Below are 16,030 nucleotides of genomic sequence, written 5' to 3'. Positions count from 1 at the left end.
TTCATAGAAACATCAGTCCGAGCTCCCCCTCTAGAGCTGAGCGCACCATACTCAGCCACGACTCTTGTACAGTTCAATGTTTTATCATGGGGAGTTAGATAAGATAACAGGGTCGTGTTGACTGAGGAATAGGATCTATACTTTGGGCTCGAGGCCTAAACCATGTTGATGCATACATCAAGAACCCATAATTACACAATGTGTGTTTGCTCATAACGACTGTGAAGTGAAATTTTATGATAATGACCTGTAAAAAAAGACGTGAGAAAATGAGACGTGGCACGGTTTTCCAATATGCCATTTGGTAATTTCTCTGGAAAGTCGAGCCTAAAGGCTTTGTAAAGAAGGCCTTTGTCATGGTAATGTCGGCCACCGACTGCTATAAAGGGGCTTTGCCAGACCGGGGGGTGTGCGGCGCGACCGGAGGACAAACACGGCTCTGAGTCCCAGTAATCACCACAAGCGAACTTGGACCCTTAAACACGGAAACTAAAATGTTATTTAACATATATACTTGTTTGATTAACGATTTGTTGGTGGTTTACGTTAAGTGAGTGCGACTGTTGCGGAGTTGGACCGCTCAAAAGTAAGTTTGTGGCGTTTTTTAATTCCTAAACGTCTGTCTTAGTTGGTTTCGTGTATGTGTGTGAGTGAGAGAGTGTGTGTGCTCGCGCGCAACGCACCTGACGCCGTTTTGCCGTCCATGTCGACCTACACTACGTGGAAACGCTACTTTTCTTTAACGGGTAGATATTTGTAGGCCTGCAGCATCACGAACAGAAGTACACACACCGAAGAGCCGAATAAAGACGGGAAAGGTCGGCGGTGTGCCGCGGTGTGCGCCGAGTACCTCGTTGAGCGCCGAGGTCACGACAGGGCGGCAGGCAGAACCCAACACGAACTTTATCTGGACACTTGGGCTACTACTGAGACCACCACTACTGCATTATACTGTGTGAAGTTGGTGGTATAACATGCCCACCAGCTGAATACACTCGGAGGTTTTTGTTAAACGTTTGTACTTTGAAAGCCAGCGGGAAGGTGATTTATCTGCGTTTAGAGTTATTGTGACTGAGAGGAAGAAGGTAATAACGGAAGAACTCCGCTTCCCCCCAAAGGACGAAGGATGGTGTTCACATACCCGTGTGTGTGTGTGTGTGTGTGTGTGTGGTGGACTGACGCTGTGACTCAGAGACCTGTGACACACCCAGTCTCTCCTCATTCAGGACTCGTTGTGTGTTTAGTGTTGTGAGCAGGAAAATACAGTTCCTTTGATTTCATGTTGCTATGGTTTTGCGAGTGTGTGCGTGCGTAGGCACATAAAAGGTAGCAATTGCTCACTGTTTTATCTCCGCTGTTTTCACTACGTTGTGCACTACTGGTCTGCAAAATTACTAAACTCTCTGTGACCTCCTCAGAAACATCTTTCACTGGTTTTCTGTAACCTCACAAATATTCTTTGTATATGAGGATCCACATTTCACACACCACTAAAGACTGTGGATGTGAAGGATGTGAAGACCCAGGTTTGGGAATGTTGGGTACATGCATGTCTGTTCAGCTCCATTTTGTAGGACTGAATGTGCCTGTATGGCATAAATCACCCTGACATTAGCGTGAAGGCCATGCCCTCACCACTCTGCAGTGGGCACGGGAGTCTGGGGTGTTTTGCCAAAACCTTCTGCTGTTGGAGTCAGCGGCCGTAAATCAGACCGACAGAAGGGAGGTGCGTGAGAGCTAGAGTCACACAGCACGCTGAGAAAAACACCAGCACAGGAACACCAGCAGATTTCTCCACTGGAGAGACGTTCGAACTGCAAGAACAACATCCGAAGTTCCCTGTTCAAAATTCAGTCGCCATGGCAAACATGGTGTTCTTCAGAAACATCGTAGAAAACTCAGTCTGCTGTAGGTCTGAGAATAGTGGAAAGTGAGGTCAGAAAGATGCTCCTTTAGATGCTTCACAAAACGTTACCAAAGAACATGGTGACGTACCATCGAATTACCATCTAATGGCTCAGTTACCATGCACAATAAAGACTTGTAATATTAAAGTAATAAACCAGGTCATGTACACAGATAAGCATTTATTATTTAAACAACTAAGAATACAAGTTGGGCCTGTCCTGACGCTCGTAGGCCTGTCCTGATGCTCCAGTGGCCACCAGCTACAGCAGCTATAAGTGATGTCAGCAGGAAGTGACGTCACCTTTGATTTTGTTCCTGCCACAGAGGAATGCATGTTTTTCAGCCATTTATCTTCAGCTAAATCTCTCTCTCTCGTTCTCTCTCTCTTAGTCTTTTAGTTAGAATCTTGAATCGGTTTCTTTTGAGATGTCTGTTTTAGTTTCTAAGAGCTGATGTGTTGAAGCGTACACACACACACTCACACTTTAGTTGAGTTTGGGTGTGTAGTCATGCATAAAGATGTGGCCTGTGGTACTGGCTCAGATTCTCCAAAGAGCCACAATCATGACCACCAACCACCAGCACAGTACAAACCCTGTGAAAATGGAGTCAGGAGTTTTCCTGATTATCTTTCATTATCTTTCATAAGTTTGCCCACAAAGTTAATACCTTCATACCTTCATCACGTGTGTGCATTGGTACAACCATGGAAGTATGTGTGTGTGCGTCTGCATGTGCATGCATGTGTGTGCATGTGTGTGTATATGAGCTGCTTTTTGCACAGTGATGATTCTTTGTAGCCTGCAGGCAGTAATTCTGGATGCCACTCCCTGACACACACTCTCCCTGACACACACACTTCCTGAGCAGCAGCACACACAGCTCTGCTATCGTCCTGCCCCTCTTCTCTCTAACTCTCTCACACACACACACACTCTCTGTCTCTCACGCTCCCCCTCTGTCTGTGATGGTGGGCGGAGCTCTCCTCTCAGGTGTGGGTGGGCGGAGCTCTCCTCTTAGGTGTGGGTGGGCGGAGCTCTCCTCTGCAGGAATGTGGCAGCAGTGTGAGTGAGGACACTGCCCACAGGAAGGTGGAGTGCTCGTTACCACGCCGACCAACAGACGAACAAAAGCCAAGCAGAGGAAGGGAGGGGCCGTCGACCCACCTGAGCCCATGATGCCTCTGAAAGAGGAGGGATTTAAAGGCAGTCAGCAGACACACACACACACTCAGACGTGGCTGGTCAACAGCTGCCTCCCCTTCTTCACGGTCCTGCTGTGCTCCTTTACAAACACACTGAACCAACTTGGTGATCAGACACCAGCGGCCCGGTCAGCGCTGACCACAGAGAAGCAGTGTTTTTTGAGGCTGTTGGGTGGGAGAGGACCTCACTGGGTGGGAGACCCCACCACGACCACCGGGAGCAGCAACAGTAGCAGAGAAACAGTCCTTCCCTCTGGAACTGGTGACTGAGCAGAGACACAAGGATTTCACTTTTATCTTGTTAGTTTTTATTTGGACTTTGATCTTTGGATTGAGAAACTCCGCATTAAGAGGTTTGTAAGTTTAGCAATCTATGCTCAAACTGAAAACTAGGAAAGTTTTCTCTGTATGTCTCTCTCTCTCTCTCTCTCACATACACACACACACACATACACACTTTCTCTCTCAAACATACTCTAATAGTTGTTTGTTGTATGTGGATCATTCTGGCTGGATTTTATGTTTATGGTTATATATTAACCGTGTAATCATTATTAGGACATTATGCACCATTTCATGTATATTAATGGATTGTCTTATGTCAACTTTCACACCCCATTAATTTTGAATGTAACCCTTTTTAAAGATGAAGTGTAGTGCATGTTAAGGAGGTATCACTCCAGCATTGAATGCCTGTTACGGTTCTAAACTATGTTTTTGGCAGTATTGTGTATGGCAGGGACACTGAAAATGTACAGAAGATATTCCACAGTCTGTCTTCTGTCCAGATCAGTCTGTCTCTGTATGCTCCATCACAAGGCTTATGGCAGATTTGTGGAAGCCGTTGTATGTTCTAAATGTTTGGCTCTGTCCGGTGTCCAACACACCCCAGGGAGCACTGCACACGGCATTGTGGACACACTCTCAGACCTCTGGTTGTGTGTGAGAAGAGCTGGGAATTGTGTGTGTGTGTGTGTGTGTGTGTGTGTGTTTAGGTGTGGGCATGTCTTATATCCTCACTTTTCACACAGATTTCACCGTAATGGCCAATTAACCTGTGAGTTATTTCAGTCATCACTCATTTTGCTACTGAGATTCTCACTGTGTGTGTGTGTGTGTGTGTGTGTGTGTGTGTGTGTGTGTGTGCGTGTTCACCTCCACACATGTCCCATGCTGGGACTCCACTGGCCTACAGCAGGTCTTATTTAGGTGGTGTGGTGGCTGTGGTGTTTAGCAGGACAAGGACAATGTCTGATATAGTGTTTAGCAAGACAGTGCCTGATAATGTTTAGCAAGACAGTATCTGGTGCAGTGTTTAGCAGGACAGTGTCTGGCGCCGTGTTTAGCAGGACAGTGTCTGGCGCCGTGTTTAGCAAGACAGTGTCTGGCGCCGTGTTTAGCAAGACAGTGTCTGGCGCCGTGTTTAGCAGGACAGTGTCTGGCGCCGTGTTTAGCAGGACAGTGTCTGGCGCCGTGTTTAGCAGGACAGTGTCTGGCGCCGTGTTTAGCAGGACAGTGTCTGGCGCCGTGTTTAGCAGGACAGTGTCTGGCGCCGTGTTTAGCAGGACAGTGTCTGGCGCTGTGTTTAGCAGGACAGTGTCTGGCGCCGTGCTTATCAGGACAGTGTCTGGTGCTGTGCTTAGCAGGACAATGTTTGGTGCCACACAGGCTGCTAGTCTGTGCAATCATTGTCATGGTTATTGAGCCAAACTCCATAACTGCATTGAAATATTACCTCTGTAGCCTACAAGGCATGCCTTCCACCCACACACACACACACACACACACACACACACACACTTGTTAAGGTGTAGTCATGTTAAGGTGCAAAGGCCTAGAGATGTTTTTCTCTCCTCTCTCTTAAAAGTCTTTCTCTCTATTTCTCCCCCTCTATCTATTTCTGTCTATCTCTCTGCCTATCCCACTCTCACTCTTACTCTTTTATACTCTTTCTCTCTCTCTCTCCCTCTCTCTCTCCCCCCTCTCTCTCTCACTGTCTCACTTCTTTCTATTTCGCATCTTGGAGTGAAATTCCAGCACGTGTAGTCAATAGCAGTTCTTCATCAGGGATCTCTGGGAAAATACCTGAATAACAAATATTAAGATTACACTATAGAGAAGAAGTGCATGTTTGCACAGGACAGCTGGAGGCCACCCGCTGCTGTGAGTGTGTGTGTGTGTGTGTGGGGGGGGGGGGGGGGGGGGGGGGGGTATCTGGTCCTCTTGAGTCTGGTGGAGTGTGGGTGTGTGTGTGTGAGGGGGTGACAGTGTGTGTGTGTGAGGGGGTGACAGTGTGTGTGTGTGAGGGGGTGAGTATGTATGTATGTGTGTGTGTGCGTGTGGTGGGGGGTGAGTGTGTGTGTGTGCGTGTGGTGGGGGGTGAGTGTGTGTGGGGGGTGATCCTAGGACACTCTCAGTTGTGCAGAAGATTGGAGGAATTCCTGGACTCTCACTGCTGCTCTTTGACAGGAGCCTTAATATATGGAGGAAGATCTGGTTCCATCTGCTTTTGATCTGTTGGGGTGGGGGTGGGGGGGGGTGGAAAGAGGGGGGAGGAGAGGGTGGAGAGGTAGGAGAGAGAGTGTTTATCTAACAGGTGGTGGTTTTATGGCAGTAGGTGGAAAGAGAGGCCAGGGATTCACAGCAACACACTGAGCACCAGATTAAGTTAAACTGGAAATACACTGCATTGCCAAAAGTATTGACTCACCTTCCTTGACTCACATATGATCTTAATTGACATCCCATTCCTAATCCATAGGGTTTGATATGACGTTGGTCCACTGTTTGCAGCTAGAACAGCTTATGATTGTGTTTATCGGTATTTTTGACCATTCTTCCAGAAGCGCATTTGTAAGGTCACATACTGATGTTGGACGAGAAGGCCTGGCTCTCAGTCTCTGCTCTAATTCATCTCAAAGGTGTTCTGTCAGGTTAAGGTCAGGACTCTTGCACTTGACTGTGCAGGACTCTTGAACTTGACTGTGCAGGCCAGTCAAGTTCATCCACATCAGACTCTGCCATCCATGTCTTTATGGACCTCCTCACAGAACTAAGGGGCCAAGCCCCTGAAAAACAACCCCACACCATAATCTCCCCTCCACCAAACATTACACTTGGCACAATGCAGTCAGACAAGTACCGTTCTCCTGGCAACCGCCAAAATTAGACTCATCCATCAGAATGCCAGAAGCATGATTCGTCACTCCAGCGAATGCACCTCCACTGCTCTAGTGTCCAGTGGCGGTATGCTTTAAACCACTGTATCCGACGCTTTGCATTGCACTTGGTGATGTATGACTTGGATGCAGCTGCTCGATCATGGAAACTCATTCCATGAAGCTCTCTGCACATTGTTCTTGATCTAATCTGAAGGTAACATGAAGTTTGGATGTCTGTAGTGATTGACTCTGCAGAAAGTTGGCGACCTCTTCGCACTATGTGCTTCAGCATCCGCTGACCCTGCTCCATAAGTTTACGTGTCCTACCACTTCGTGGCTGAGTTGATGTCATTCCCAAACACTTCCATTTTCTTATAATACAGCTGACAGTTGACTGTGGAATATTTAGATGGAGGAAACTTCACGACTGGATTTTATTTGCACAGGTGGCATCCTATCACAGTTCCACACTGGAATTCACTGAGCTCCTGAGAGCGACCCATTCTTTCACAAATGATTGTAGAAACAGTCTGCATGCCTAGGTGCTTAATTGTATACACCTGTGGCCATGGAAGTGATTGGAACACCTGATTCAGATCATTTGGATGGGTGAGCAAATACTTTTGGCAATATAGTGTAGATTCTAATCTGAATATTACATTATGGTGTGTGGTGTGTGTGTGTGTGTGTGTGTGTGTGTGTGTGTGTGTGTGTGTGTGTGTACTGGTGCAATTGGCAAGATATAAAAAACTGAATGTGTTTGTATCCTTATTGTGTTACTAATGTTGGCAAGCATTGCTTGAATAGGTTTGTGGTATGTGATATGTCTGTGAACAGGTGAGCTACTACTGCACTCTGTCCATAATAAAATGTGATATTTACGATCCTTATTTGATGACTGCATGTGTGTGTCTGCATGTGTGTGTGTCTGCATGTGTGTTACAGGTTTGAAATGGGAAGATGGATTCTGTGCATAGTTGTGGAGGTCATTCTGACTCTGTCTGCTGGCCATGCTAATGGTGGTGAGGATCTGTTGCTTCTGCCTTTGCCAGCCACAAAACCACCAACATACATACTATTGTACAATATACTGAAGTGCATACTATAGTACACACTATAGAATATTCTGAATATATACTGTAGTACATACTATAGAATATTCAATACTGCAGTATGTACAATAAACAATTCTGAAGTATACACTAGTCTTTACTGTAGTACAGTAATGAAGTAGTCCATACTGTAGTATAGTAATGAAGTAGTCCATACTGTAGTGCAGTACTGAAGTAGTTCATACTGTATAGTACAGTACTGAACTGCACTGCAGCATTTATTTGCACTGGACAGCCTATGGTCTGTTCCATGGAGAGCAGGCAACATATAACAAACTTCAAAACATGACAACAAGACAGATGATAAGGTAACGAATAAACATGGAGTATTAAGGTAATGAATAAACATGATACATTAAGGTCACGAATAAAATGGAGCATTAAGATAATGAATAAACATGATGTATTAAGGTAACGAATAAACGGAGCATTAAGCTAACGAATAAACAGGGAGCATTAAGCTAACGAATAAACAGGGAGCATTAAGCTAACGAATAAACAGGGAGCATTAAGCTAACGAATAAACATAGAGCATTAAGGTAACGAATAAACATAGAGCATTAAGGTAACGAATAAACATGATGCATTAAGGTAACAAATGAACATGGAGCATTAAGGTAACGAATAAACTTGGATCATGGAGCTTCTTCTAGCTCTCAGACCGGAGATTGTAAGTCGTGGTGTGAGGAGTTGGGTCATCTGATTATTCTCATCTCAACAGCCAATCCCTGCTCGGCTAGCAGGGCGGTGAACTGCTCCACCTGTCTGCAGACCGGGATGGGCTGTGCCTACTGTCCTGATGAGGTAAGCTCACCTGGTGCTCACCTGGTGGTAAGCTCACCTGGTGCTCACCAACATTCTGGGACTAGTTTCCTGGACTGGGACAGGGCCCTGTCTACATTATCTTGGACTGGTCTCCTGGACTGGGACAGGACCCTGTCTACATTATCATGGACTGGTCTCCTGGACTGGGAAAGGACCCTGTCTACATTATCTTGGACTGGTCTCCTGGACTGGGACAGGGCCCTGTCTACATTATCTTGGACTGGTCTCCTGGACTGGGACAGGGCCCTGTCTACATTATCTTGGACTGGAGCGCAGTGCCTCTGTCGTTCACACATCTGCTCATGCTGATTTTGTCCAGCAGGGGGAGTGCTGTTCAGTTACAACTGGCACTCTGCCGCATTTGTAGATCATGAGCGCTGAGCTCAGCAGTTCTGCTGTGAATCTAAATGCCAGAGTTTCCTCCCGCTGGATTTTCAATTAAAGGATGTATTAAAGTGTGTTTTTTTCTAAATTGGACGAGTTTCATTTTCCCAGTGACCTAATATGCCTGAATCAGTTGAAGTACTTTGTTATAAATGTTCTGCCCTTCAGGAGCTAAATCGTGTGAGTTTTGGAGTTCGGTGACCTGTGTCTCCTCCTGTGACCTTCCACTCCTCTTGTGTGTGAGACTCTTCTTCATTTTACAGTCCCATGAAAAGTGTTTTTGTGTGGGAGCAGGTGTTCACCTACGATCGATGTGACCTGCTGGACAACCTGAAAGCTCATGGCTGTGGCCAAGTGGTGTCTGTCCAGAGCTTCATGTCGACGGAGGAGGTGAGGACCGCACACTCACTCACTCACACACACACTCACTCACACTCTCACTCACACACACACTCACTCACACTCTCACTCACACTCACTCACAAACTCACACACTCACTCGCACACACACACACAAACACACACACACACACACACACACACACACGCACTCACTCACTCACACATTCACTCACTCACTCACTCACTCACTCACTCACTCACACACACTCATTCAATCACACTCTCACTCATTTACACACACTCACTCAATCACACACTCACCCAATCAGTCCAGCAGAGTTGATGTATTAAACATTAATCTATCTCTCCTTTCCATATTTCATCTCTCCTTCTCTCCTGCCCCCCCCCCCCCCCCCCCCCCCCCAGAATGTGCAGATTAATAAAGCCCTGAAGCACTCCCAGGTGGCCCCCCAGCTGATGAAGGTGATGCTGTTGCCAGGGGAGGAGCGTGAGATTGAGATGGAGGTGTTTGAACCTGCCCGTGGGCCATTAGATCTTTATATCCTCATGGACTTCTCCAACTCCATGTCTGACGATCTGGACAACCTGAAGAGGATGGGGGACGAGCTGGGTGAGAAGGGAGTGGTGGTAATAATGTGATATTCACGTCTCAAACTCCGGCTGTATTTACATACATTTCCTTAATACAGTGAGAGTGTGTCTGTTACTATGGGGAGGGTGGATGGATTTGGAACTGACATCAAAGAAATAACTGGGGACATTAAACATGGTTGGGTACTAGGTTGGGTTTGGTTCTAGACTGGGTTGGGGGCTAGATTAGATTGGGATCTGAGTGCAATTGGATACCTGGTTGGGTTTGGTAGTGCATTCGTTGTGTTCTGGTTTTGGTTGAGTTGGGTCCTGAGCCATATTTTGTGGACAGTTTGGGGATGGTGTGGACAGTCTGGGGATGGTGTGTGGTGTGAACAAGGGGCTGAAGTTCAGATATATTGAAAACCTTTTCTAGCTATTTTTGTGTAGTGGGAGAGTTGATTATAAATGACTTTTGTAATGAGATCCTGAGTAATCCTTCACTCATCTGTACAGCTCAGCTGGTGAAGACACTGTCTGATGACTACACTATCGGGTTCGGCAAGTTTGTGGATAAAGTGATTGAACCACAGACAGACATGAGGCCAGCGAAGTGAGTCTGTCCCTTCATTCTTTCCCTATCTCTCTCTCTCTCTTTCTCTCTCTCCATCTCTCTTTCTCTCCCACTCCCTCTCCCCCCCTCACATCCCTCTCTCCTATTATTTTCACTCTTTCTTTGTCTGTATCTCTCTTCCTCTCTCGCTCTCTCTCTTTCTCGCTCTCTCTTTCTCTCCCTCCCTCTCTCACTCCCTCCATTTTTCTCCTGATGCAGACTGGCCCAGCCGTGGCCCAATAGCGACCCCCCGTTTTCGTTCCAACACGTCATCACCCTCACAAACAACATATCCACCTTCAGAAACATTCTACAGAAGGAGCGCATATCTGGCAACCTGGACGCCCCTGAAGGAGGCTTTGATGCCATCCTACAGGCAGCTGTGTGCCAGGTATTCAGCTCCCCTGAGCCGCCTTCGACCCAAGGCCTGACCAAGCTCCACCCCAACCTGAACATACACTGTCCAAGGACCCTGTGTGTGTTGTAGGAGCACATGCACCTACACATGGCGCTTTAGAGTTAGGAAAATAGTTGAACCCTCCAGTTTTAGTCTTTCAGTGTCTCTCTCTCGCTCTCTCTAATTCTCTCCTTCTGTCTCACTCTCTCCTTCTGTCTCTCTCTTCCTGTCTTCCTCTCCCTCACTCTCCCCAGGCCCAGATCGGGTGGAGGAAGCACAGCACACACCTGCTTGTCTTCTCCACCGAGTCAGCTTTCCACTACGAAGCGGACGGTATGAACGTGCTGGCGGGCATCCTGTCCCGGAACAACGAGCAATGTCACCTGAACACCGAGGGCAGCTACACGAACGCAACGCAGCAGGACTACCCGTCCGTGCCCACGCTGGTGCGGCTCCTCACAGAGCACAACATCATCCCCATCTTTGCCATCACCAACCACTCGCTGTCCTACTATGAGGTACGAGAAACAACAACAACAACAAGAACAACAATGATAACGAGATACTTAAACAATGCTGAATTACCTGAAGTTATGAACACTGTATTTGCTGATACAGTAATGTATATATTGCTGTGTTTTATTATTAAAATCATGATTAATGTCTGATGAGAGTGCTGTGCATTTGGGTTTTCAAAGGTTTTCAGTCAGAATGAAGGGTGTGTGTGTGTGTGCGTGTTTGTGTGGGCACTGATGGTTTTGTGTGTGTGATCAGAAACTGGTGCATTACTTCCCCATTGCTGAGCTGGGCGTTCTGCAGGAGGACTCAGCCAACATTCTCAACATCATAAAGAGCGCCTTCGAGGTGAGCACACCCCCCCCCCCCCCCTTCTACTGTCCCTCAGTGCACCTGCAGATCAGACAGCCCACTCATCCCTCACCCATGTGTGTGTGTGTGTGTGTGTGTGTGTGTGTGTTTCTCACAGAGTATCCGCTCCAAGATCAAGATGCAGGCGGAGAACAAACCCAAGGCCATTGGTGCTCAGGTCCTCTCTGCTTCTGGCATCGCCTCAGACTACGGAAACTTCCAGATCCAGCCAGGCGAAATAGTGAGCATCCAGGATCCTCCAGATCTTTCCCAGAGATCCCTAAAGCTCCCAGATCTGTCCTAGAGATTCTTAAAGCTCCCAGATCTGTCCTAGAGATTCTTAAAGCTCCCAGATCTGTCCTAGAGATTTCAAGAGCTTCTTCAAAGTGTGAAAAGTTTCCCGGAGTTTGCAGTTCTGAACTGGTGCCGCTATCAGAACACTAGGGTTAGCCTACAGCCTGGTCGCCTTGTGTGTCTCGTTGTCTCATTGTCATGTCTCACCTCGTCTCCCTGTGCTGCAGGGTAAATTTAAAGTGCGCCTGAATGCAAAGACTCGGGTGAGTGACAGACCCGTGTGCAGCCTCAACATGAACGACAGGGAGGGGACTCTCAGGGTCAAACCCACCACCTTTAGCTCCGCCCTCCACATCCAAGCTGGAGTTCTCTGCCAATCGTGTGACTGCGAGAAGGTAAGGGGCTTGGCCTAGCAACCACCTTCCACCAACCACATTTCACCTGAGTACTGATTATCACTAATTTCTACAAATGTCTGTGACGCATATTCTTGTTAAGTTATGTGCAGTGATGGATGTGTTGTGTTTCCCTGTCAGAACCCAAAACAAAAGGCATCTCGGTGTAACGGCAACGGAGACCTGGTGTGTGGAACATGTCGCTGTTATGATAAGTGGTAAGACTGAACTGGACCCGCCCACTCCACTCCCACTTCATTCTGGAAGTTTCTAAACCACACCCACTCTAACTAACCACACCACTCTAACTAATCATTAAATATATAAAACAGATTGACAAGCAGCAGATGTCTAATACAAACATCACACGCACTTTGAAAAGACATGCAGCTACCAACATAAAACATGCTGTCTCATGGTGGCATAGTGAGTGAGACACGTGAGACTTTGATTCAGGGCTGATTCAGCTCTAACACCCTAGACCTCTCCCAGGATAAACCCACCTCCTCTCTTTCTCTCTCAGTTTATCTCTCTTCTCTCCCTCCTTCCCTCCCTCTCTCCTCCTGTAGGCTGGGTCCCTTCTGTGACTGCTCCTCGCTGAACTCCTCGGACGCAGGCTGCATTAGTCCAGGTGCCACACAGCCGTGCAGCGGTAGAGGAGACTGTCTCTGTGGCACGTGCTTGTGTTACAACCCCACCCAGTACGAGGGACCCTTCTGCCAGTATGACAAGTCCCAGTGCCACCGATACGGAGGCTTCCTGTGCAATGGTCAGTCGGCCCCACACCTCCTTCTACACCTCCTTCTACACCCTTCTGTACGTCACCAGAAGTGTTGTGTAGTATGTTTGGCTTGTGTAGTGTATGTAGGTTGTCTAGTGTTTGAGTTGTGTAGTATGTTTGGCTTGTGTAGTGTATGTAGGTTGTCCAGGTCATTGTGCTCTAGGACAATAAAACAGACTTTGTATGCTTATCATTCAAGCAGCATTAAAATATAATGAAATGCAACATTTGGTTGCATTGGTTAAACTGTGTGTGTGTGTGTGTGTGTGTGTGTGTGTGTGTGTGTGTGTGTGTGTGTGTGTGTGTGTGTGTGTGTGTGTGTGTTAGACCGAGGCAGGTGCTACATGGGGAGTTGTGTCTGTGACAGTGGGTGGACAGGAGTGTCCTGTGAGTGTCCTCTCAGCAATGTGACCTGCCTGGACAACAAAGGGGTAAAGCACATTCTCACACACACACACACACACACACACGCGCACACACACACACACTCCTAACCCTTTCTCTCTCCATACTCCAGGGACTGTGTAATGGCCGAGGTGTGTGTAAATGTGGACGCTGTGAATGTGAATATTCTGGACTGGAGCTAGGGTCAACCTGTGAACCAAACTTCCAGGTACATTCAGTGTCTGTGTGTGTGTTTGTTTGAGGGTGTGTGTGTGTTGTGTGTGTGTTGTGCAAATGTCATAGTGTCCTGCACACTGATACACTTAGTTTGACCCCTGATGTGGGAATGTTGTTTAACGTGTGTGTGTGTGTGTGTGTGTGTGTAGGCACAGCTAGGCATGTGTGAGAGCAGGAGGAGTTGTGTGCAGTGTCAGGCCTGGAAGACCGGAGAGCTGAAAGGAGATCAGTGCAAGTGTCCCTTTAAAGTGGTCATGGTGGATAAACTCAAGGAGAGTGAGTGAACACACACACACACACACACACACACACACACACACACACACACACACACATTCACGCGTGCATTCACACACACAGGAGCACACACACACATACAGAAACAGACGCACATGCATTCATACGTGCATACACACAAACACGCGCACACACACACAAAACATACACGCACATGCATGCATACACATGCACAGTGTAAGGGCAGGTTCTTTTGCTAACTACAACATGGATGGATGGATGGATGTATTTTAGGAGAAGATGTGATCGAGACATGTGAGTATCGTGATGAAGATGATGATTGCACGTACTACTACACAGTGGACTTCCCCGCCGACCCCAGCGACAGCGTCCATGAAGTGCAGGTGCTGAAGAAGAAAGGTGAGAGGGCCACGCCTAGACCTCTCATGCACCTCACGTCTTACGTGTGACTCATACTGTGTGTGTGTGTGTGTGTGTGTGTGTGTGTGTGTGTGTGTGTGTGTGTGTGTGTGTGTGTGTGTGTGTGTTTGTTTGGTTAGAATGTCCCCCTGGAGGTTTTCTGTGGTTGATTCCTCTTATCATGTTCCTCATGCTGTTGTTGGGACTTCTACTGCTCTGCTGCTGGAAATATTGTGCATGCTGCAAGGTACACACACACACACACACACACACACACACACACACACACACACACACACACTGTTCCATATTCTGTTTGGCCCACTGTTGTTAGTATGTATTTGATTATAGATAGTGTTTAGTAATTTGTGTTCAGTAATACTGTGTTGTAACATGTATGTTCAGTGTGTGTCTGTGTGTGTGTTGTGGTAAAATGTGTTTGGTGTGGTAACGTGTGTGTGTGTGTTTGGTGTGGTAACGTGTGTGTTTGGTGTGGTAACATGTGTGTGTGTGTTTGGTGTGGTAACGTGTGTGTGTGTGTTTGGTGTGGTAACCCGTGTGTCTGTGTGTGTGTGTGTGTGTGTGTTTGGTGTGGTAACGTGTGTTTGTGTCTGTTTGGTGTGGTAACATGTGTTTGTGTGTGTTTGTTGTGGTAATGTGTGTTTGTGTGTGTCTCCTTCAGGCCTGCTTGGCGCAGCTGCTGTGTTGTCCGTGCTGTGCTAAGGGTAATCACCTTCTCACCACTACTGTATTAGACCAAAGATTAACCCCAACCCTACTATAGTAAACCAAAGATTAACCCCAACCCTACTGTAGTAGACAAAAGATTAACCCTAACCCTACTGTATTAGACCAAAGATTAACCCCAACTCTACTCTATTAGACCAAAGATTAACCACAACCCTACTGTAGTAGACCAAATATTACCCCCAACCCTACTGTAGTAGACCAAAGAATAAACATAACCCTACTATATTAGACCAAAGAGTAACCCCAACCCTACTGTAGTAGACCAAAGATGAACCTCAGCCCTACTGTAGTAGACCAAAGATGAACCTCAACCCTTTTGTAGTAGACCAAAGATTAACGCCAACCCTACTGTATTAGACCAAAGATTAACCCCAACCCTACTGTAATAGACCAAAGATGAACCCCAACCCTACTGTAGTATCAATCAATCAATCTTTTATATTTATAGAATATTTATATAGCGCAACAACAACAGTTGTTGTCACAAAGCAGCTTTACAAGTGCCGAGTCCTAGCCCCAAGTGAGCAAGCCAAGGGCTGGACCAAAGATGAACCCCAACCCTACTGTATTAGACCAAAGATTAATCCCAACCCTACAGTAGAAGACCAAATGTTAACCTAACCATACTATAGAAGACCTAGGGTCAACCCCAAACCTACTGTAGTTAACCAAGGGTCAGCCCTAACCCTATCACTACAGTAATTAACCAAGGGTCAGCCATAACCCTAACACTACAGTAATTAACCAAGGGTCAGCCCTAACCCTCACACTACAGTAATTAACCAAGGGTCAGCCCTAACCCTCACACTACAGTAATTAACCAAGGGTCGACCCATACACTAACCCTACCGAGCTGTTTCCTATGTCAGTCATTGTTCTTTGGTTGGTGAGTGTTGGTGAAGCTGAGGTTCTGATTTCAGGTCGCATGGTGGGTTTTACTGAGGACCATTACATGTTGCGTCAGTCTCTGCTGACCTCTGATCATCTGGACACGCCCCTGGTGCGTACTGGCCCGCCCAAGAGCACGGATGTGGTTCGATGGAAAGTGAAAGACAATACCCATCGTGGACCCAACCACCCTCAGAACCAGATCCAGCCCAACCACAAAGAAATCAGTGAGTCAGAGAC

General features: G+C 47.0%; 1 protein-coding gene across 5 annotated transcripts in view; it reads left to right on the top strand.

Annotated features, from left to right (window-relative positions):
* Positions 1-424: 424 nt before the first annotated feature.
* The window catches only part of itgb4 (integrin, beta 4), a 30,746-nt gene continuing 15,140 nt past the window's right edge, over positions 425-16,030 (top strand). The window contains exons 1-20 of one of the 5 annotated variants that reach the window (XM_077004417.1): positions 425-586; positions 7,219-7,292; positions 8,107-8,189; positions 8,889-8,984; positions 9,363-9,567; positions 10,044-10,140; positions 10,360-10,531; positions 10,792-11,055; positions 11,312-11,401; positions 11,523-11,645; positions 11,926-12,093; positions 12,235-12,311; positions 12,663-12,862; positions 13,202-13,305; positions 13,392-13,487; positions 13,645-13,771; positions 14,027-14,152; positions 14,293-14,399; positions 14,835-14,877; positions 15,823-16,017. In XM_077004417.1, the coding sequence (XP_076860532.1) occupies positions 7,226-7,292; positions 8,107-8,189; positions 8,889-8,984; positions 9,363-9,567; positions 10,044-10,140; positions 10,360-10,531; positions 10,792-11,055; positions 11,312-11,401; positions 11,523-11,645; positions 11,926-12,093; positions 12,235-12,311; positions 12,663-12,862; positions 13,202-13,305; positions 13,392-13,487; positions 13,645-13,771; positions 14,027-14,152; positions 14,293-14,399; positions 14,835-14,877; positions 15,823-16,017 (2,440 nt within the window). In that variant the 5' untranslated portion in view covers positions 425-586; positions 7,219-7,225. Of the gene's footprint in view, positions 587-3,093; positions 3,466-7,218; positions 7,296-8,106; positions 8,190-8,888; positions 8,985-9,362; positions 9,568-10,043; positions 10,141-10,359; positions 10,532-10,791; positions 11,056-11,311; positions 11,402-11,522; positions 11,646-11,925; positions 12,094-12,234; positions 12,312-12,662; positions 12,863-13,201; positions 13,306-13,391; positions 13,488-13,644; positions 13,772-14,026; positions 14,153-14,292; positions 14,400-14,834; positions 14,878-15,822; positions 16,018-16,030 lie in introns of those variants that run through there. The other 4 variants (XM_077004415.1, XM_077004416.1, XM_077004414.1 and 1 more) reach the window with 4 other exon arrangements.

The sequence above is a fragment of the Brachyhypopomus gauderio genome, chromosome 4 (genome assembly GCF_052324685.1).
Source record: "Brachyhypopomus gauderio isolate BG-103 chromosome 4, BGAUD_0.2, whole genome shotgun sequence".
NCBI classification, from domain to species: Eukaryota; Metazoa; Chordata; class Actinopteri; order Gymnotiformes; family Hypopomidae; genus Brachyhypopomus; species Brachyhypopomus gauderio.
Note: the sequence above shows the minus strand (reverse complement) of the source record. Positions and strands in the feature narration are given on the sequence as shown.